The sequence below is a fragment of the Manis pentadactyla genome, chromosome 8 (genome assembly GCF_030020395.1).
Source record: "Manis pentadactyla isolate mManPen7 chromosome 8, mManPen7.hap1, whole genome shotgun sequence".
NCBI classification, from domain to species: Eukaryota; Metazoa; Chordata; class Mammalia; order Pholidota; family Manidae; genus Manis; species Manis pentadactyla.
In genome coordinates, this window is record NC_080026.1 from 43,661,942 (window position 1) to 43,683,529 (window position 21,588).

The 21,588-nt window shown below is 39.4% G+C and overlaps 1 protein-coding gene across 3 annotated transcripts in view; it reads left to right on the forward strand.

Moving 5' to 3' along the window:
* CFAP221 (cilia and flagella associated protein 221) overlaps positions 1-21,588 on the forward strand; it is a 120,966-nt gene extending 99,378 nt beyond the window's left edge. Inside the window, exons 20-24 of one of the 3 annotated variants that reach the window (XM_057505694.1) lie at positions 8,783-8,941; positions 10,244-10,335; positions 14,956-15,048; positions 17,559-17,658; positions 21,328-21,588. In XM_057505694.1, the coding sequence (XP_057361677.1) occupies positions 8,783-8,941; positions 10,244-10,335; positions 14,956-15,048; positions 17,559-17,658; positions 21,328-21,432 (549 nt within the window). In that variant the 3' untranslated portion in view covers positions 21,433-21,588. Of the gene's footprint in view, positions 1-8,782; positions 8,942-10,243; positions 10,336-11,017; positions 12,265-14,955; positions 15,049-17,558; positions 17,679-21,323 lie in introns of those variants that run through there. The other 2 variants (XM_036886650.2, XM_057505695.1) reach the window with 2 other exon arrangements.

The following is a 21,588-nucleotide window of genomic DNA, read 5'->3' on the forward strand; positions in this document are numbered from 1 at the left end:
ACCTGCCTGTTTCCTGATTGCCTAGGGCAATTCCTCTGACTTATGCTGCCTTCCCTACAGAGGGCTGTGATGTTTGCCTTGGCCATTATGGGGCATTTTCTTATAGCCTCATCAGCTCAGGGGAGTGTTCCTCAGACAGAATCTTAGAGCTGCAGTAACCTCACAGGATGTCTAACTCAGTGATTTTCAAACTTTGTTTAGCACCAGAACCCTCCAATCAGCTGAAATTTTATGTAGAAATACAATATATAAAATAGATGAAGTTTTAGTTGCTGGGATGGCAGTGGGGCAGAGGGCTCTCCTAAGGAGGGTATCCCTATAAAGCCCTGAAGTTCCCCACAGCAAGGGCCAAAACCACTGTTCAGTCTCTTGTCTCCCAGTTCCACCCACTACCAACCCCTTACAATTCAAAGTGAGAAAAGTGGTCTAGAAAAGTTACATTTTCCATAGTCATACTTGTACTTCCTTGGAAAATATCATTAGTTATTTATTAATTTATTAATTCCACAAATACTTAAGGCATACCTGCTATATATAGAATAGGAACTAAGGTAAGGACAATTTATCAGAGGGACACAATAATGCTAAATATTTGTCCACTTAATACCAGACCTTCAAAATGCATGAAACAAAAACTGACTGAACTGCAGAAGAAAAAATAGACAAGTCCACAATCATAGTTGGTGATTTCAACACCCCTCTCTCAATAATTGATAGAACAAGTAAACAGAAAATTAATAAGGATATGAAAGACTTAAATACCACTATCAATCAACTGGACCTAATTTGACATTACTAAAACTTTACCCACAAACAATTGAATGCAGATTCTCTTCAACTGTACACAGAAGATTTGCCAAGATAGACCGTATTTTGGGCCATAAAACAAGGCTCAATAAAATTGAAAGTATTCAAATCATATAAAGTATTTTTTTTACTTTGATAAAAAAAGTAAAATTTTTTTAAGTAAGAAATTTAAACTGGTTCTTTGATAAGATCAATAAAAATTTTTAAATCAGAAATTTAAACTGGTTTTTTGACAAGATCTATAAAATGGATAGACCTCTAACCTAACTGATCAGGGAAAAAAATGGTAAAAGACATAAATTACCAATATCAGGACTGAAAGAGAGGTAACATTACTACAGATTCCACAAATATTAAAAAGATAATAAGTTAATATTATGAAAAACTTTATGCCAGTAAGTTCAAAACTTAAGTTGAATAGACAAATTCCTTAAAAAGTACATATTATTAAGTCTTTTTCAAGAAGAGATAGATAATTCTACTGGCTCTATATCTATTAATTTGAATTTGTGATTAAAAACCTTCCCATAAAGAAAACTCCAGACCCCAATGCCTTCACTGGGGATTTTTGTCAAACATTTAAGGAATAAATAATACCATATCCATAAAAACTCTTTCAGAAAATGGAAGAGGAGATATTACTTCCCAACTCATTCTAGAAGTCAGCATTACTCTGATACCAAAGCTAGACAGAGACATTACAGGAAAAAAAAGGATAGATCAGTAACCTTCATGAACATAAATACAAAATAATCATAACAAAAATTTAACAAATCATATTCATCATTATGTAAAAAGTATGTATCATGAATAAATAGGGGCTTATGCCAGGAATACAAGATTAGTTTACCACTCAAAACTAAATGTAATTCACCATATTGACAGACTAAAAAGAAGAAGAATATGATCATCTCAGTAGGTGCAGAAAAATAACCTGACATCACTCCTGATAAACACTCTCAACAAGTGTGAGGGACAGAAGAGAACTTTCTCAACCTGATAAAGGGCATATATTAAAAACTGGAGCTAACATGATACTGAATGGTAAATTAAATTAATACTTTTCCTCTAAGATCAGGAATAAGGCAAGAATGTATGTTCTTTCTAATTCTATTCAAGATTGTAACTATAGCCAAAGGAACAAGGCAAGAAAAAGAAACAAAAGGTATCCAGATTTGAAAGGAAGAAGTAAAATTTCATAAACAAAAGTATTGTCTATGTAGAAATACAGGGGAATCTACCCAAAAATCTATTAAATAAGTGAATTTGCCAAAATTACAGGATACAGGATGAGCATGCAAAAAGCAACTATATTTCTATGTATTAGAAACAAAGAATACAAAAATTGAAATTTTAGAAAGCTATCTCATTTAATAATAGCATCAAAAAATATGTAACACTTAGGGATAAATCTGACTAAGGTACGTAAGACTGAAACACTGAAAATTAAGAAACACTGCTGAGAGAAACCAAAGACCTAAAATAAGTGGAGAAATATGCCATGTTGGTAAATTGAGAGATTTAATATGGTATGGTATTGGCATAAAAATAGACAGATCAATGGAACAGAATAGAGAATCTATAAATGTATGCCTTCATACATATATAGTCAGTTGATTTTGAACAAAGGTCAAAGACAATTCATTAGAGAAAAGATTGTGCTGGACCATTTGGATCTCCATTTTCCAAAAATAAAAATAAAAGAACTTCAATCTGTTCCTCACACCATTAACAAAAATTAATGAATCATAGACCTAAATATAAAACTAAAACTAGAAAACTTTTAGAAAACACATAAGAGTATGTCTTTGTGACCTTGGGTTAGTCAAAGGTTTCTTCAATAAACAACAGAACCACAATCCATACATGAAAAAAAAAAAAGGACTAATTGGCTTTTGTCCAAATTAAAAGTTTCTAAGGACATTGTTAAGGAAATGAAAAGGTAAGTCATAGACTTGGAGAAAATACCTGGAAATCATATATCTGAAAAAAAGACCTGTATCAAGAATTTATAAAGAACTCTCAAAACTCAATAATAAGAGAACAAAAAATGCAGTTTTATAGGGTGTAAAAGAATTTCATCAAAGAAGATACATGGATGGCAAATATGCACATAAAAAGATGCTCAAGATAATGCACCATTAGCAACATGCAAATTAAAACCACATTGAGATACCTGTTAGAATATCTATAGTTAAAAAGACTGCTTGTGAGACTGTAAATTAGTATGACTACTTTCAAAAGCAGTTTAGCAGTTTCTTACAGTTAAAAAGCAGTAGACTACACCTATCATACAATCCAGTAATTTTGCTTCTAAGTATTTACCCAAGATAAATGGAAGTGTAAGACTTGTGCAAGAATATTCATAGCAGCGTTATATGTTGCCAAAACTGAAAAAAATGCCCAAAGGCAGGTTAATGGATAAAATATTGTGATTTATTATACAATGGAATAGTCTTCAGTAATAGCAAGGAGTGAATTCTTGATACATGTAACATCAATTATTCTCAGAATAATGATGCTATGTAAAGAAAAAAATCAGACAAAAAAGAGTATGTAGTGAATTATTCCATTTATATAAAAGTCTAGAATATCTAAAATAATCTACAGAGATAGCAGATCAGTGGCTGCCTACAGATGAGTTGGGTGGATTGGTGCAGAGGGCAGAGAGGAGGTATGGAGAGATTACAAATGGGCAAGAGAAAATTTTGGGAGTGATGGAGATGTTTCATTACTTTTATGGTGGTGATGGTTTTGCATATGTAACATGTCAAAAACATCAAATTATATTCTTATAATATGTGCAGTTTATTGTTTAGCACTTATACATCAATTTAGCTATAAAAGAAGGAATTTTGGAACTCAAAGGAAATGAAAGAAAGGAAAATAAGAGGACAGGGATACCAGTGACAACCAACAGAGCAATATAGTGAAGTCCTGGGATGATATCGGTGCATTAAGCCTGTAGGAGATGGAGTAAAGGAGTCTGGGAGAGAAGTGTTAAGGAAGGGTGGACTCCACACTAACAGTGCAGTTGAGAGGATGGAAACATTCAAGGATTTTATAAAGACACATCATTCAAGCAAAGCCTAAGTCCATTATAAACTCCAGGGGGGAAAATCAACTAAAAATCAATGTGCTACACAGAGAAGACAAGTAGTGATTCTACAACATTTTGCTATGCTGATGGACAGTGACTGTAAAGGGGTTTGTGGGGGAACCTGGTATAGGGGAGAGCCTAGTAAACATAATATTCTTCATGTAATTGCAGATTAATGATAACAAAAAAGAAAAAAGAAAGAAAGAAAAGGGGGATTACTCCCTGATAGGATAAAACTAACTGTAAATCAACAATTAATGCATGCTTTAAATATCCTTAATTTTGATCATTTAAAGGGTGTCAGATGATCAGCTATTGGAAGTACATTTTTCTGATAATATTCCTTTCTCTTAAAAAAAAAAAGCAGTTCCTGTGTGGTGATCTCCAATAAGTTCTTCACGATGATATAAAGGGCATATCAAAGTGTGGGCAAAGGGTTTGTTTGTGTTTATACAGAGGATGAAAGCCTAATTTGGCTACCCAGAAAACGAATTAAGATACGATATGAAGAAGAACTTCCAACATCAACATTCTCTGGAAGAGTCATTCCAGAAGATGATCATCAAAAAACTTCAACAAAGATCCTGGCGCTGTTGCAGTTATAGCTGCATTCATCCCACCGGTTCCTGGACTTGCCATTGGAATGAAGAAGGAGATATCTAAGCTGGCCTGTGCATACAGTAAAACAACAAATTTGACTGGATCTATACTGTCAGAACTCAACCAAGAATTAGGAAAAGTGCAAGTTGCAGCACTCCAAAATCTTGTGACTACAGACTATCTACTGTTAAAAGAACATATGGGATATGAACAGTTCCCAGAATGTGTTTTAATTTGTCTGATTTTTCTCAAACTATTCAAATTCAGTTAGACAATAGCCATCATATCATTGATAAGTTTTCACAAATGCCTAGGGTGCCTAAGTGGTTTTCTTGGTTTCACTGGAGATGGCTGGTAATTGTAGGTCTGCTTTTGTTATGTAGCTGTATTCCTATTATGTTAATGTGTGTGTGCAATTTAATTAGTAGTTTAAAACCTATACATGCTTGTGTTACTCTACAAGAAGATATGTCAAAGAAATAATCAATCTTCCCATGTTTTCTTCCGTCTGCTACCTCTATAGCTTTTCTTCTTCCTTCCTAATTACAACCCTTAAGTAGAATTCGTTCCTCATATCGAAATTACCGAGTATCATAATTCTTCCAAGTGGTAAAGATACCTCAAGACAAATGCTGGGCATAAAAGCCACAGGGCATAAATCTGCAAAGAAGTAAAAAGCTAACCTTTTCAAACAATATTGCTTCTCTCTCACTTACCAACTTTACATTTCCCTGTATGGCCCCGGAAGATGACTGGTTAGCCAGAGACAGGTAAGATTCCTCAAGGGAGGAACAACCTAAGACAGGCACAGTCGCAGGGGGGCCATCAGGTGAGAAATTGGGGATCAACGGAGGTGAGGCTTAGAACCTCACTCCCCCTGTTTTGAGAGAAATCTTCTGCATCCGTGGATGTTTTGTTGCCCTTGTCTAGCTTGGATTAATACTTAGTCTATAGGCAGAGACCTGATCATCTACATTTGCCCTCTTACAGCACTAAACTATGTTTTCTACCTTTATCTTGCATATACCTACCACTTCAGCATTTTATTAAAAATAATAATAATTATAATAATAAGGGGAAAATGTGGGATTCACATATAAATCAAGTATAAAAATCAAACGAATATTCATATTTGACCTGATTGTTTATAGTTCATGATGCATGATCAAAAACGAAAGTTTCTGTGATGACTGCCCTTGCACTGTTCACCATGTAAGAACTTATTCACTATGTAAGCATTTGTTCACCATGTAAGAACTTGTTTGTTATGCTTCAGAAGATTGGAGACTGTTGAGAATTAGGCTTGGGGTTGATTAACGATTGTGCATTGAGTCCCCTATACAGAATTTTATTGTTGTTAACAACCATTTGATCAATAAATACGAGAGATGCCCTCTCAAAAAAAAAAAAATCAATGTGCTACAAATAGGAAACCAAACTAAAATATGGGGTGATTTTTAAGAGTTGATGGAAAATTAAAAAATAGAATCCATTTAGCCTTGATAGTATAACACTTCTCTTCAGTGACATGATATTGGACCTTTACAAAAGAAAAACTATAATTTGAGCCTCTAGTTGGCCTGACAGAGAGACATATTTACATAGTTAAGACAAAATCAATGCTATTTACTAGTTTTCAACTTTCAGAGAAAACTCATACACAAAGTATGAAGGTCTTGGTTGTGGTTCCAGAATGGGAATTTTAACAATCTCAATAACATAAAAGTAAAATTGTGGAAGAGAGGAGGAATGATACAAAAAGGATAGGAATGGTAATGTTTTCATTTCATCTGAGGAGGAGCTGAAATACTCAACTAAAGATGATGAAACAAGAAATAGGGATGTAATTGCTTCGTTTCAAGTCACAAAGACAAACAACAGCAGAACTAAAAATAACAAGGTGATTTTTAAAACCTGTAGAAAGAAATTTGGGAAGGGCATTTGTGTATATGAGCAAAATCCTTACCTTGCATAGTAATGAGTCAACAGACACTGTCTGAGGTTCATAATCAAGAAACTGAAGAATAAGCACAATGTTTAGAGTTAGATTAATGACCATCAGAGGCACAAACCCCAGAAATAATGGAAAGAAACAGCCTCTGGAATGTAGGCCTGAGGACAGGAAAAGCTTACAGCAGTCTTACTGCTTTTCATCACACATTCTTCCAACCTGCTGAGTTGCTACTGTGTGCATGTGTTAGATTGAGGAAAACTAAAATGATCATAGGTAACCATGCAGACCACTTGCTCTGGTAGCAGTGGCCAGCCAGGGTTATCTGAAGTATGACAACCGTTGGAGACAGTGATATTACCATATTAAAAAATATTTCATTAATTACACTTGGCCCTAGACAGATCAAGTGAGTTAGCCCTACAGCAACTCCACTGGCCCTCGCTCAAGCAGTGCAGGAGACGAAATGCTCCTGAAGGCCCCCAACTGGTTTCCCTTCCCTGGTGTTGTGCACTTTGGCCCCCAACTCCAACCCCATGGGGTGCAGGGGCCCCCCCATCACACTGTCTTCTAGTCACACTGTGGCCAGGCTCCGCTGGGGTCTCTGTCACTCCTGCTCCAGTCCCCGCTGCAGTCCCTGATTTGTCTTTTGTCACCAGAGGGGTGACTCTTGGCAACAGAGCTCCACTCGCTCGCTTACCTGTGAAGTGATACTGGGTTCCTTTTTCCCTTTCCAGTCCTGCCCACATCCCCCACTTTCTGGCTGGGGGCCAAGGCTCTCCTCCTCTACTTCTGGACATCTCTGTGTTGTTATTGTACAGAGGACCATGAGAGGGACTACTCTGTCTTTTGTCCTTTGGTACTCCTTCCATAATGCTCTTGCACTCTGGTTTATTTAAGGGGACATGCACTGGAACAAGAAATAGCCCATATTTCCTCCACCACCATCCTCCTTGCTCTCCCTCTACCTTCTCAGGCCTCCATTGTTCTCTCACCAGGGCCCCGATCTTTCACCTTGTTCTCTTCCAACCCTTTAGCTGCTGGGTAAGAAGTCTTCCCTTGAGCTCCAGAGGGTGGGACCCAGTGTTTACATTCTCTTCTGTCTCTGCCCTGACCCCGACCCCATGCAATACTTTGAGGAGCCAGAAAAGAATCTGCTCCTATAAATAAATACATGTATCTCCTGACTATTCCCTCCTCAAGGGCACTAAAGTGTTTGCATACTTCTCCATTGCCATGGGCCTTGCACACTGCCTCCACGCGCATCATTGCCCTCTGCCTTCTTCCTTCCTTTATGTCGAGTGCAGGCAAGGGCCCCTCTCACCCCCACCCCCATCTCATCCTTGGTCCTGTATGTAAGGCAGCCCCTCTGCACCAACTTCCCCACCTTCCCTGCTTTCTTGACTGGAACACATTTACAACACGCACCACAGCTAGACTCCCCCCTACCCCTTGCACCTGGGGCTGCAACACCTCCCTGGTCTAGCTGCCTTTCCTTAACTGTGGGAGATGTTGGTTTCTCGGCAGTGAGATTGGGTCCATAAACCATGTAGAGTTTTGCTGTTTTTTAAAAAATTGTTTTACCAAACCATACAAACAAAAAGAACAAAATCTTTATTTAGTGGTCTTAAACATCTGAAATTAAACAACTGTGAGGGTGCAAAAGGTATGTTGTTGTTTGGGATAAGAGGAGGATTTTTACTAACAAGTTGCTGAAGGAACGTTAAATGCTCTGTATTTTCGTATTTTGAAATAATTCCTCTGTGCCTCCATTAGTTCTTGGGAAAATTAGTAAGAAACAGGATCTCCATTAAAACCATATACGACATCCTTCCGGCATTAAAAACATTACCAAATCAATGTTACATATTGACATTTCCTGATATATCAAATGTCACCCTCTTTTTTGTCTTCTCTTTGAAGTAGTTTTTAAGAAGCTATTTTTAGTTCCAAAACCAGAAGCTTATTTACTTTTTAATACCAGATTTATTTAATAAATCTCCTCATTCAGCAAATTTAGAAACAAATGCAAAGACAGTAAGCCATGTTAAGCTGTGATTTCAGCTCTCCTAGTTTCCACCAGAGTTCAGTAAATCCACATGATATGTAGTGAAGCTCAGAAAAGTGACATTTATGAAAGACTGTGCCTGCTTCCAATCTGAAGACACCTCTGTACTACTCCTGCTTCTCTTTTCCGGTCGAGCTGACACAGAGGTGGAGTGTTAGTGCTAGTAGGAGCCATGGAGAACATTAGCTGACGCCTGTCCTGTGCCTGGAAACTGGTAAACAAAAAATCTTTTTTCTTTCCTCTCTCTCTCCTGCAGAATCCCAACCCTGGATTATTTGCTGTGATGCATCCTCTGACCTATGCAGAAACCTTGATAGATTACCATCTATGCTCTCACCCCAAGTACAAGTTCACCAGGGAGTGCCACAGTGGGTCCAGCATTCTTCTCACCCAAAAGCAGTTTCTCCATCACACGGTAATGCCATCAACAGGTGCACTGGCACAGCTGCAGGGAAGGGCAGGGGACAAGGTTGGAGGGTCACAGCTGCAGAACAAGAACAGGGGCACGGTGACTGAGTATACTCTCACACTGCCAGACCTGCACGGACACAGGTGGGAGACTCCACACAGCTCTTGCCCTGTCCACACCTACCTCTCAGGCTGCCTGTTGCCCTTTCTTAATTGTCTCACTCTTTCTCTCCCTTGAATGCTGCACCTATTATTCACTTTATTCTAATCCAACCATGTACAACACAGTCACATGGCCGGCATGACCCCATGGTCTGGCCATCTCTTTCTTTGGCCTCAACTAGTATGGGAACATGAGAATGTCAGATCGAGGTAGTGGTGTGACAGAGGCATAGCAATGATGCCCATCCTGATCCAAACATCCAGCAGTCTCTTAACAGGTGCCCTCAGGCCCTTCAAACTCAGAAAGTACCTAACTCAAATCATTACCCCTGACTTCTGCCAACCACACTTCAAACTGCCTCCTCTTCCTGCAGTACCCACATGCCTTTTTGTTCTATAACTTGTGCAAGGACCATGTGCTCCTTGACCTGTTCCTCTCCTTCAGGGCCCACGTCTAGCAATCCCCAGACTCTACCAGTAGGCCTCGGATGTGTGTGAACTCCCCACTGCCCCAGGGCCCACCACCATGCACTCAGTCCTCCCTAGAAATCTTCCTTCATTCCCCCAAAATCATGCTGTTTTCCAGTTTGAAACCCTTCACTGGTCCCTGCTGCCCATGTAAGCAGCTCCAAGCTCAGCAACTTGGTCCACAAGGCCCTTCCTGACCAGCTTGCCTCTCGAGCCTCATTTCCCATCAGTCCCGCCCCACACTCAGCAGGGCTGTGGCCCCCTGACGGCACCCCCTTCCTCTCCATGTGTATGCAGGTGCTTCTCCCTGCCTGCACTGCCATTTGGTGAGTGACCCACCCTCTCTGAATGGCGTGGTAACATCGCCTTACAATAGTCACAACAGATGGTAACGCCAAAGCTGCCTTCCATTACTGGGACTTGTTTCTTGTGTGCCAAATGAATCAGGAAAGAAAACCTCCCCTTTGCCCCTACTTTAATTCCATGGTATATTGTTTAATGCTCTTTGCTGGAGCAGTTCTTTTTGTTTCAGAGAAATTCAAACTTAATGAAATTAAAAATTTTGGAACTAAACTTTTAAGACAGAAAACAAAGCGGTTGAATGAACTGGAGCCTGTCCTGGATTCACGTCCCCAGGCAGCTCCTCTACATGCTGTGCCCCTGCTGGCTTTCCTTACAGGACATCATTCCTGGGATAATGCACTGGAAGAGGTTCCAGTCCCTGCTTCTTTCATACCTGTCCGAAACTTCTAAGGCAGAGACGACACAGAGGTACATCACAGCTTTGTGATCCCAAAAAGTTAAATGCCAACAGTGTGTCAGATCTTACTGTGGGTGCAGGAGGAAAGTTTGTTGCTGGTTAGAGAAATATGGTGGTTTATGATGCTTTTCACATTTTGGACTTACTGAGATATACTTTTAAAACAATTGATCACAGGTGACTAACTGACCATACCTCAATAAAAGTGGACAATCAATCCATATAATTCAACTGAAATATTCACAGTCAATTTTCAGCATCTTAAAATTGCCGAGATTAACCTTCTATCTGATTCCAAAGGATCTCCTTCTCTCTCATGCCACAACCGGCATTCACTGTGAGGTCCCAGGGCAAGCATCATGCAGAGATACAGCTCAGCTCCAGATTCAGCCTGTATTAGAACAGATAGATGAGAGTAATGTTGAACGAACGAAAGAAGAAATTAAGAGTGATCACACTTTTGCTAATTTGCTTATTTAATACCTCTTCAAAGCCCTAAGATATCAAACAAGGAGCCTGATGCCTTTTCTCTAGGACTCTTGACTAGTCCCACTCCTGAGTCTTTGAGTTTTATGTCTTTAATTCATTGTCCTTATAGGCATAGTTCAATAAGTTTTTGGTAAGCAAATGTGCTAGTATCCCAAAATGGTTACTATCAGCAGTCCTACCTTTTGTTCAAACACTTTGATACAGAATGAGGCCATCTCCAAGGTGGAGAGCCCTGCCAGAGACACAGGGGTGATCAGGAAACCTGAGTTCTGCCACCAACCAACATCGGCAAGTGAACTTCATACCCCACCTCCCACCAGCATGTCCTGGATCCTCTGACACAGAAACTCAAGTTCCCTCCCTCCCCAGGACACCACAAGCCCTCCAAGAGCAGTGTGACTCAGCCACACTCCTCCACTGCCTCTCTTGGCCCGGTCCTCTTGTCCACAAAGCAAGGAAACCCTTCTCAGTCTTGATGTTTTCATTTTAGCAGGCATGGGAAAGTACCCAGTGTGGGATGTGGGACATGGCAGGAGCTCAGAAACATTAGCGGCTTTTCTATGAGTTCATTCATACCTCACCCATCCTGGTGCCATCTCAGAATAAACTCTGCATCTTTATTCTTCACTTTAGCCTCTTTCTAAAATCTGAAGTCTCCAGCATCAGGGGAAACAGCTGCACTCGAGAGAACGCATGCTCTGGGGACACCTGGGAGGCCTACCATTTCTCACTGGCTGTCACCCACTGTGTGTCCTTGGGCACAGGCTTATTACTGAAGCCCTTGGACCCACAATGTTCTCATCTGGGTAACAGGGACCATGATGGTGACCTCATGGGATGGTTGTGAGGATGAAATTAAAATGCTGAGGTGAAGCATCTAGGACCCCCACCCACTAAACCTTAGAATCACTCTGCTGCTACCAGAGGGCAGCAGTCTGCCACCACCTCGACACAAACTGCCTCCCTCATTTTGCTGTAGGGTGAGGACACTTCAGAATTGACCCAAGTATTGTAAACAGCACACCAAACAGCTGGGTGCAGTGTCTGTTGAGAGACCGCATAAACAAAATGACAAACAGTGAGAAGCAGAGACTGCCTGGGTCCCCCTACTGTCAGCACTCACAGGTCTCAAGAATTAAGAAAAAAATCAATTTTTTTTCCAAAGTACTGTTTTTGGAAAAAATCTCCTGAGGCTGTTCTTTCGAAAAGCAGTCAGAATACAATTACCTTGGGTTTAACCATAAATTAAATAGGAATTCTACATGAATTCAAGAGAATTCTCCAAATCTGAATTATTACTTTCAGCTCTGTGCCTGAGTGCTCTGTTAGGCCAATTTGTTTCAAAATAAGCTATAACTGCATAACAGGTTATAAAATCAGGAGAGGAGTGTATATTTCCACATCATAGGTTTACATGATATAAGATTTTCGATCATGTTTTTGTTTCTAAAAGCAGCTACAAAATAATAATAGTCTGCTTTTTTTAAGTCCCAACAAAGACATTTATGACCCTTTAACTTTGCAGTAATTTTGCTTGAATGAATTACCTAATGCTAATGAGGTATTTCCCTTGTATCTTTTGCCCTGGAGAGCTTTATGTTTGTTGTTAAACCATGCGATATAGTTATTTAGTGTTCATTTATTCCAAGTCATTCTTTATTTCATAATAATCAACTCACTTTGTTTCTTTGCTCTTTAATAAATTCAGAAAGAATTTGTTGAGTCTCTAGGACTTCCATAAAATCTGAGAGATAGCAGCAACTGAAGAAATTAACTGATTCAGTAGTGTCCAGACTTTGGGATTTTACAGATGAGTGATCTGTCCAGAAGAATTCTGGGAGCTGACTTAGGGTCATAGTTCAGAGTTTTACTTTGCCAAGAAATCATTAAAACAAAACAAGCACCCAACTGCCATCTATTATCACCACCATTCCAGTTTCAGAAGAACCTATTAACACACGAAAAAGTAAGAGGAGCATGGCCTCAGAGCTTAAACACTGGGTAAGTTTTGTCTCAGGAAACACTCTTGGTTGCTGCCATTCTGTCCTCCCAGACCAGCTTGCTCCCTGGAGAGTGGTCCAGGCTTTCCACTTCTCAGTGCCTCCCCTGGGCAGGGATCCCTTCTCTCTACATGTGCTGGAGTTTCAGTGGGATTGTCAGTTGGAACCTTTCTCTGTCCTGAAGTCAGTAATTAGGACTAATCTCTGTGTGGTAGAGCCCAGGTTCCTTTTAGTGAGGAACTGTATTAAAGACCAAAATCTGAGTGCTAGATGTACACATTGCTACTGGGGTGCTTTTGTTTCTTGGCTTCCTCAGCAGACAAGCCAGGATGTATATGTGGGGAAGCATACATATGCATACACACATATATACATATACATACAAAAATGCACAAATACGTGTATGTACATATGTACATATGTACACATACCTCTTTTAGAAATCACAAATTCACACCAATGTATATACTCCCCAGTCCATATCCATAGTTATCACTTGCTTTCCCCAGTCCCTATTTGTATGTCCCTTCTTCCACTGTGACGGTTCTGGCTCCTAACACACTTACTCACTTAATTTTAAAGTACATCTAAAATAATTTCAGAATTGCTTCATCTATAACCACCTTAATAAACAAGCATAATAAATAGAGTTCAGGTTTATGTATAGTTTTCCCTCTACCCTCTCCCACCCAAGATCATAAATATATAGTCAAATACTGTTTTTATAAGGTACTTTGGATCACCTCCTTTTCCTTTCCTCTCCTTTCCTTCCCTTCCTTTCTCTCTCTCTCTGTCCCTCCTTCCCTCCCTCCCTCCTCTCTCTCTCCCTTTCCCTCCAGTGTGATCATGGAATTCATGTGAAATACTATTTGTTTCAGTTTGTTTTCACTTTGGATTTTTTTTCCCTTCCCTTTCATATTGAATTAATCTTATTTTTTGAATATGTAGAACATTAACATGCCTTCCAAACTCAAAAACTATACAAAAAGTTTCACTCAGAGAAGTGTCCCGCCCTCCCACCTTTCACCCAGGCCTTATCAATAACCAGCGTGTACTTCTAACTTATTCTTCCTGTTTCTCTTTATACTGCTAAGCAGAATATAATTATTTTTCCTCTTTCTTACACAAAAAGTGGCACAGTAGATATGATCTCCTGCGTTTCACTTTTTTTCACTTATAATATCTCCTGAAAGTTGACCCATATTTGTTTGTAGATATCTTCCTCACTCTCCTTTACAATTATAAAAACATGTGGCACAGCTTCAATCAATCTCTACTGTTGGTAAACAGGTGCATTTTTGCACAAGAAAATAAAAAGTAGAAGAAACTCACCTCAGAGACATAAACATGCACACCAAGGAGACGTCCCGACCCCCTGCCTTTCCATGCCCGCCTCCTCTCTCACCCTCAGTCCCCAGCCTCTCCGGATCTGTGTCCAAGGCTCTGTCATTCTGTGTTCTTTTTCATGACACAGCACTCTTTCCAGCTTCAAGAAATTTATTCCAGAAAATTGTTAAAAACTTTTATCCCTTTATCCATTCATTGACTTTTATCCTGTTCTCTTTGCTGTTGTGTGCTCCATTTTTATTCCTTTAAGGTCCTGTGAAAAGTTTGTAAGTAGTTGAGACCAAAAGAAAAAAGCAAGTGCTTATGCTGCCAACTTGTTAAAATAACATGTTTTTTCCTCCCTGTTTCAATTTTTTTAATGTACTCGATAACCAGGATATAAAGCTCTAAACTTATGATACCAAACAGTATATAAAGGTGTGGTTTGAAATTGAATACAACAACTAAGGAAGAGTATAAAGATGGGAAAAAAATATTAAGAACAAAAAGTGATTTATCTAAATACCACCCCACACCATGGAAATAATATAATCTTAGACACTACCAGCTTGAAAATTTTGTCTCTAAAGCCTGGAAAATGTCTTACTTGGCAACACTCTCTTGGATTGGACTGGTACCCATCACATCCCTGCCTTTGCCTCTAGGGAAACACGAGCAGCTTTTCAGGAGTGGAGGAGGACGGAATGGTGCAGGACCACCAGTGGTAAAATCAAAGTGCATTAACCAGTTATAGAAAGACCTCCAGACTGCTGATGTCCTCATTTACCCTTGGCTGCTTGTGTGCTTCTTCCACAGCTGTGACTCCTTCAATTTAGTTATGCTCCCTGTCAATGTTCCTGCCATTCTGGACGCCTTACCAGAAGAAGACAGATTGGAAACAGTGGAACGGTATATTTTACCTTTAGCCTCGAATGTACTCTGTTTTCCAAAAATATTCTGGTTGCTGGGAGAGATTTCAGAGAGTGCACAAGAACTGAGCTTCCAAGCAGAAAGAAGGCTACACCCAACCACACCCTAACTACATAAGATAAATTTGTGTGACTAGACTGCCCCTAAGATCTCAGATTTGCTGATCTTACCATGTTCCAGGAGTTCAAGGGAGGGGAGAGCGGAAGTGGGGCTGCATGGGCGGGCAAGACCTCAATGGTCATATGCACTCAGGTTGGCACTTGAAAGATGAGGAGGATTTGCAAAGACTGAAGAAACAGAGGCCTCAAACCAGGCACTTAAATTGGATTTTACTGGTAAGCATATAACAGCCAGAGAAAAACATGTCCTTGGATCTCCTGTCTCTGTGCCCATTGTACCATTTTTACATGCAATTAGTTGGTTAGTGAGATCCTGAGTATCTGAAGTGTATGTCCAGTTCTGAGACTTTCCCATACACAGTGATTCTTGGCAAACTCTAACCATTTAAAGCTCAGAATCCAGGTCTGAACAGGAAGGTTGAAGGGTCTTCCATTCAAACCACTGCAGGAGGACCTCCTTGGGGGCAGTGCAGCCAGGGCAAAGGGTACACATTTGCTTGTGGTTTATCAGAACAAGTGCTGTCTGGCAGGCTGCTGGGGAGATACTCAGCAGACCAAAAAATAGTTGAACTGTCACAGGGAAAATGGAAGTTCCCATAGCCAGGATCCTCACCTAACCCTAATCCACTTGGCCACTGCACATGTTTCTTACTTACTCACATGTTGACAATGAGCCATTACTGTCTGTGTTGCTAAAAAAAGAGCTCCACCCAGTGCTCTGCCTCCAAAGCAGAGGAGGAGGTGGACTTGCCAGATGCGGACATGATGCTAGAGTTCAATCTGCCACTGCAAGAATAAAGCTTAGTAAAAACCCTTTTACTCCCAACATTCCATTGTCATTAATTGGTCTCACCAAATCCAGAGTGAACTTGCCCAGAGCTGAAACCCTCCAGTGTGACAGCCATCCTCCTTTCAGCACTGATGTGAAGAAAGATGTAGCCCAGTTTCCTCATCTTTGAAATGAGCATAATAGTACCTGCTTCACAGGAAGTTGTCTGAGTTAAAAGAGATAACACAGATGCCGCTGATGAGGGAGATTATTGTAATAACTATCATTTTCTGAGCACTAAATGTCTACCAGGCACAGTGCTTTGCAGTCTCATTCAATCCCCACAAGGCCTCACTACTCTCCCCACTTTAAGGATGAGGAAACTACTGATGGGAAGATAATGTATGCAAAGCACCAGCATAGTGATTCTCAGAAAGCAGCTGTGTAGTAATGGTTAGCTTTCAACTGCATGGGACCTGAACATTTGCAGTGTTCAAGGATACCTTCCTTAACAGAAACTTGCTATACTACCTCTATTTATGCATCCCTGCTGAATACTGTTCCTGTTTGTGTTTCAAACATAGAAGCCTTTGTTGATCTTGGAAGCATTTCTCTTCAACTCACTGTGGTGGAGACTGCTGCTATTTAAAAAACCCATTCTGTGCTTATTCTAAAGTAATAAGAGTTGTTGAAACTATATGGTAAATTTCCCAGGCTCCCTTGAGGTTAAGGCATCCTTTTGCCTAGGCCCTTGCCAAAGAGGGGAATGTGAGCAGATGTGAAATAGTCTACTTGGGAGGGTCAGGACCCTTAAAGGAGAGAGTGTATCTCCTCCACACTCTCTTTCCCTTCTTTGCTCCAGCTGGACTCATCCTTGCAGTGACCCAGTGTTAACCATCAAACAACAAGGCTCTAGCCCAGGAGTCAGCCAAAATCTGGCCTGCCACCTGTTTTCGTAAATAAAGTTTTGTTGTAAAATAACCACACCCACTCATTTATGTACTTTCTATGATTCCTTTCATGCTACAACAGCAGAGTTGCATAGTTGTAAAAAAGACCATATGACCTGATAAGCCCTTTACAGAAAAAGTCTGCTGACTCCTGACCTAGAGGATAGCAGACCACAAGATAAAAATAACTTCAGTTTCTTTCATTTCTTCTTTCACCCATAGATTATTTAGAAATATAACGTTAGATTTTTTAAGCAGTTCTGAATTTTTTAGGCCTCTTCTTTCTACTGATTTCTGTTCTAACAGAGAACATACTATGAATGGTGTCAATCCTTTGAAATCATTCAGGCTTTCTCTATGATCCAAGACATGGTCAATATTGGTAAACATCCACATGTAATTGAAAAGTATATGAATTCTGTAAACTTGTTTTAAAAATTGCTTTTTATTCTCTGGTTATAACTACTTCTCCCATTGTTACTGTTGGAAAGCAATTTAGGGGCCTCAAGCTTCTCTTAACACAGACTCAACAGAAGTAGATGGAACTAATATTGAAAGCCACACAACCATGTAACTCTTAAATGATGACAATATTTCTCTTTTATTTTGGAAAGGAAAAACCATTCCAGCTAACATCTTATTCCTTTTCAGTGAGCTCTGTGAGCAGAATGTAGACGTTATACTGACTCCAGAAATGATCGAAGTGGAATTCCCTATGTTGGATTACAAGGACACCAAAAAAGAGAAGCAAGTAGATCCTATTATGCCTTAGTAAGGGGGGAAGCCTTGGGTAAAATTTGTATTACATGAACTATAGAACTGTCATGTTATCTGATTCTAAATTTCTCAGGCTTCAAAAGAGAAAGGTTTTCAGTGCTCTAGCTATTTAGATGCACATTTTGTTTTATATACAGTTACATGCTTCAAATGTTATTGGCAAGTAAAACTTTAAAAATGGAATCCAGTTTTTCCATTTGCTTATCATTTAGTTTCAGAGATATGTTTGTTTCTTATTTATAGCTGAGTGAGTTTCATTCAGTATGAGGAACCCAGGCTGAGCCATATTAGACCTGGGACTGAATCCCAGTTTCACCACTTACTTCACGTGAGATCTTCTGCCAAGTTATTTATCTTCAATAACTGGGCTTCAGTTTCCTTATTTGTATCGTGCAGAAAATAAGATGGCTCCCATAGGCGGTTGTGAGAATTAAATGAGATGCCAGTGTGAAGCCATTTGCTTGATGTGAACATTGATCCTTCTCTTCCCCTCTCTAGCATGGGCCAACTAGCTAGACAAACATCATCATCATCATTAAAAAAATTGGTTTTGATTAATACTTTTGTAAGAGAAATAACCACATATAATTCCTATGGTTTATGAGTTTGAAATTCTGGGTATATCCTTTAAAAAATTCTTTTCCTGTTAAAAAAAAAAATGCCTTTTTTATTATTTGAAAAAACAGAAAATACAGAAAAACATAAGAAATAAAAACAATAATCATACCACCCAGAGGCAGTCTCTTGTACATTCTGATATATCATCTTCCAAATATTTAAATAAATAAATACGTCTTTTAAAAATTCAGTTATATTATTATTTTTTGCCTTCTACACTTGTATTTAGCAATATATCACAAACATATATTTATGAATACAGATATACATCAGGATACTTCATTGGTAAGTGTACCATAATTTATCTAACCAACCTTCTTCTGAGAATCACGTAAACTCTTTTCAATGTTTTGCTGTTACCAGTAGTACTGCAGGAAACACCGTGGTGCCATAATGCCTTGCAAACTTATCAGACTGTTTCCTTAGGGTAAATTCCTAGAAACATAATGAGAGATCAGTGTGCATTTTAGGGTTTTGATATGTGTTTCCGTTGCCATCCAGAAAGTACTGCAACACGCCTCCTACCAGCAGAGGTCAGCACTGCCCACCTTCCAATGCCCTGAGACGATGGGGAAAACTGTCTAGTCTTTGCTTTGTTACCAATATGATGTTTAAAAATGACCATCTCATTGTTTTAATTTCAACTTCTTTGTTTACAAGTGATATTAAAATTTTTCCAATGCTTATCAACTGTTTTTCTTCTTTTATGAGGGGCTTGTTTGGCCTGTTTTGTAGGAAGTGCTTATCTTTTTCATATTGGTTTGTAAGACTCCCTCATATATTGAGGATAATTACCTTTTCTTATATATGTTGCAAATTTCTCAGTATGTCTTCTAACTTTGTTGGGGGTGTTTTGGGAGGCCCTACATTCTCTGAAAGGAACACCCACATGTCTTATGTGGGGCTTCTGTGGTTGGTTTGTGACAGTCTCAGAGGCCTACAGCAATTAACATCTCTCAGAAAACAGATTGGCAGTGTCTGGTAAAAGAAACTTTAGGAAATAAAAAAGATTAAATAGAATTTCAGTGGGCATCTGTTTTGATCAGTTGGATAACTTATTACACTACCTAGCACTACCTAGCACACAAAACCTCTTACACCTCAGCAAATAGCTGCACTTTGCATTGCGTTTTGTTTCAGGATTCAAACAGCTGACTAATAGTTTTAAATCAAATCTTTTATTTTTCATTTCAAAATGACCCCTGGACGTAGAGTGGCTTACCCCATGAGTGGAGGAATATCCAGTACCTCTCTACTCACTTGCTCTGTATCATGGTTTTCACCCTTTATACTACAGAGCTAATGTTGAATGCCACTTGATTATCTATCAACTTATCAACTATTCAATAAAATAGAAGTTATTACTCTATTCACCCAAAGTGGTATATCTTTTTTCCTTTTTTATGTATTTCAGCTACATTACCAAAAAAATTAATGAACTAACAATGAACTCCATAAACATGTTCCGCCCACCAAATTAGCTTCCAGTGTTTTCAAAATAGCCATACATTTCACATATTTTCAATAAACATCCATGGCATTTTTAATTCACCTATTTTACAGTTTAAATGATCTTTTGAACATTTTTTCAAATGCACAGTCAAAACTGTCAACAAGATTATCATTTTATTGGCTGAATTGTATTCCAACAGGTTGACATCCCACAGACAATTTTAGAAAGTGCTTTTATTCGGAAATCCTCTCCAGCTCATAGCAAGCATTCTCCGGAGCTCAGCTTTGTCTTCGCTGTCCTTCCTTGTTCCTTTTCCTCACCAACTTTCCCCTCAGCCAGAAGCTGGCAGAGTCCTCACTGTCAGACACACACACACAACCAGACCTTGGACAGAGACTAAACAAGAACACATCGATCGTGCTCACTTTCCCTTGAAGCCTGCTACTATCTGGTTTCTGGCAAGCATTGTTTTCATAGATGCAAAGAATCATCTGTCCTCTGTCCATGGCTATAACTTAACCTGGGGGGTTCTTTGATGCCCTGGTGGTGATCTTAGCCCTTTCAAGACCCACTAAGAGGAATCGTGTAAAATATCCAAGAACTGTAAGAGTGACTTTAGTTGCCAACACATCATTCAACACTCCTTAGATTTTCACAATGTCACTCAAAACAATATCTTTAAAGGGAGACATGACCTATATATATTTTAAAATTGATTTCATAAAATGGTTCCAATTAATTTTTTAAATTACATGCATTAGGGAACATTTAATTCTCTATTTACAGATATTTCTGCTTTTTCAAAACTACCAGGCATTTGCCAGAACTTTGCATTTCCCCCTCTTTCGGAAATGTTTCAGAATATATTCTCTCTGCCTATCTAGGCAGATCCTATTGCTGAGCTCACAATCTTCAGATATCTGTCCTTTCAAACAGATGCACTCATCATTTCCTCCAAGATATTTGGAAAGTTCTACCCAGCAACCCCTTGCCACACCCAGCTAAGGTCTGGGCTCCACATCAGCTTCTACTTGACCCAAGGACAGAACCTTCCCTCTTGATTCCCACCCTTCTGGAGCCATTGTCAAAGTCAGAGAAATGTGTGTCTATTTGATTCACAAGCGTGAAGAATCATGTAATGCTGACTGAGCATGTAGAGGACATCATGCCAGGGTGTGTATGAATAAGTTCTCATTTCACCTTTTTAACAATACTGGAAGATGGGAATTACCACCATTGGTTATATCTGGAAATGGAAACTGAAAGCTTAGGTAACTTGGCCTTGCTAAGAAACTGGTGCTGAGACTGGAAGCCAGGGTTAGATCACTTATCAGTCAAGTGTTTTTTCACTAGTAACTCACTTATCATTAAATATAGTTTAAATGTATGTATGGAATACACACACACAGACACACACACACACAGACATATGCATTCCAACCTTTAACCTCCCACCCCTTCAGTGTTCCCTGGGGTTAGGCCTGAGCCTAGCAGTGGGACATTTGTGGGTGACTGGAGTGTTTCACAAAGTGACCTGATGTGTCCTTGTTGGGTTTTTTGATGCTTAGGGAGGTGAGGGACCAAGCCCAGCCAGTGGCGAAGGCAGTAGACGAGGTGCTTGAGGAGATGAAGACTCTGCGGGGCAAAGCTCTCAACCCGTACCTGATTCTAGAATAAAGATCACCGGCAGATTGCTTCCTCATCTGCTTTCACAGGTCACTGTGGTCCTTTGTGTCCTTTTATTGTCCCAGCCATTTTTGGACTTAAAGTTGAAATGTGGATGACATGTATTTTTTAATTATAATTCTTCTTTGCAAAAATAAAAAGTCATTA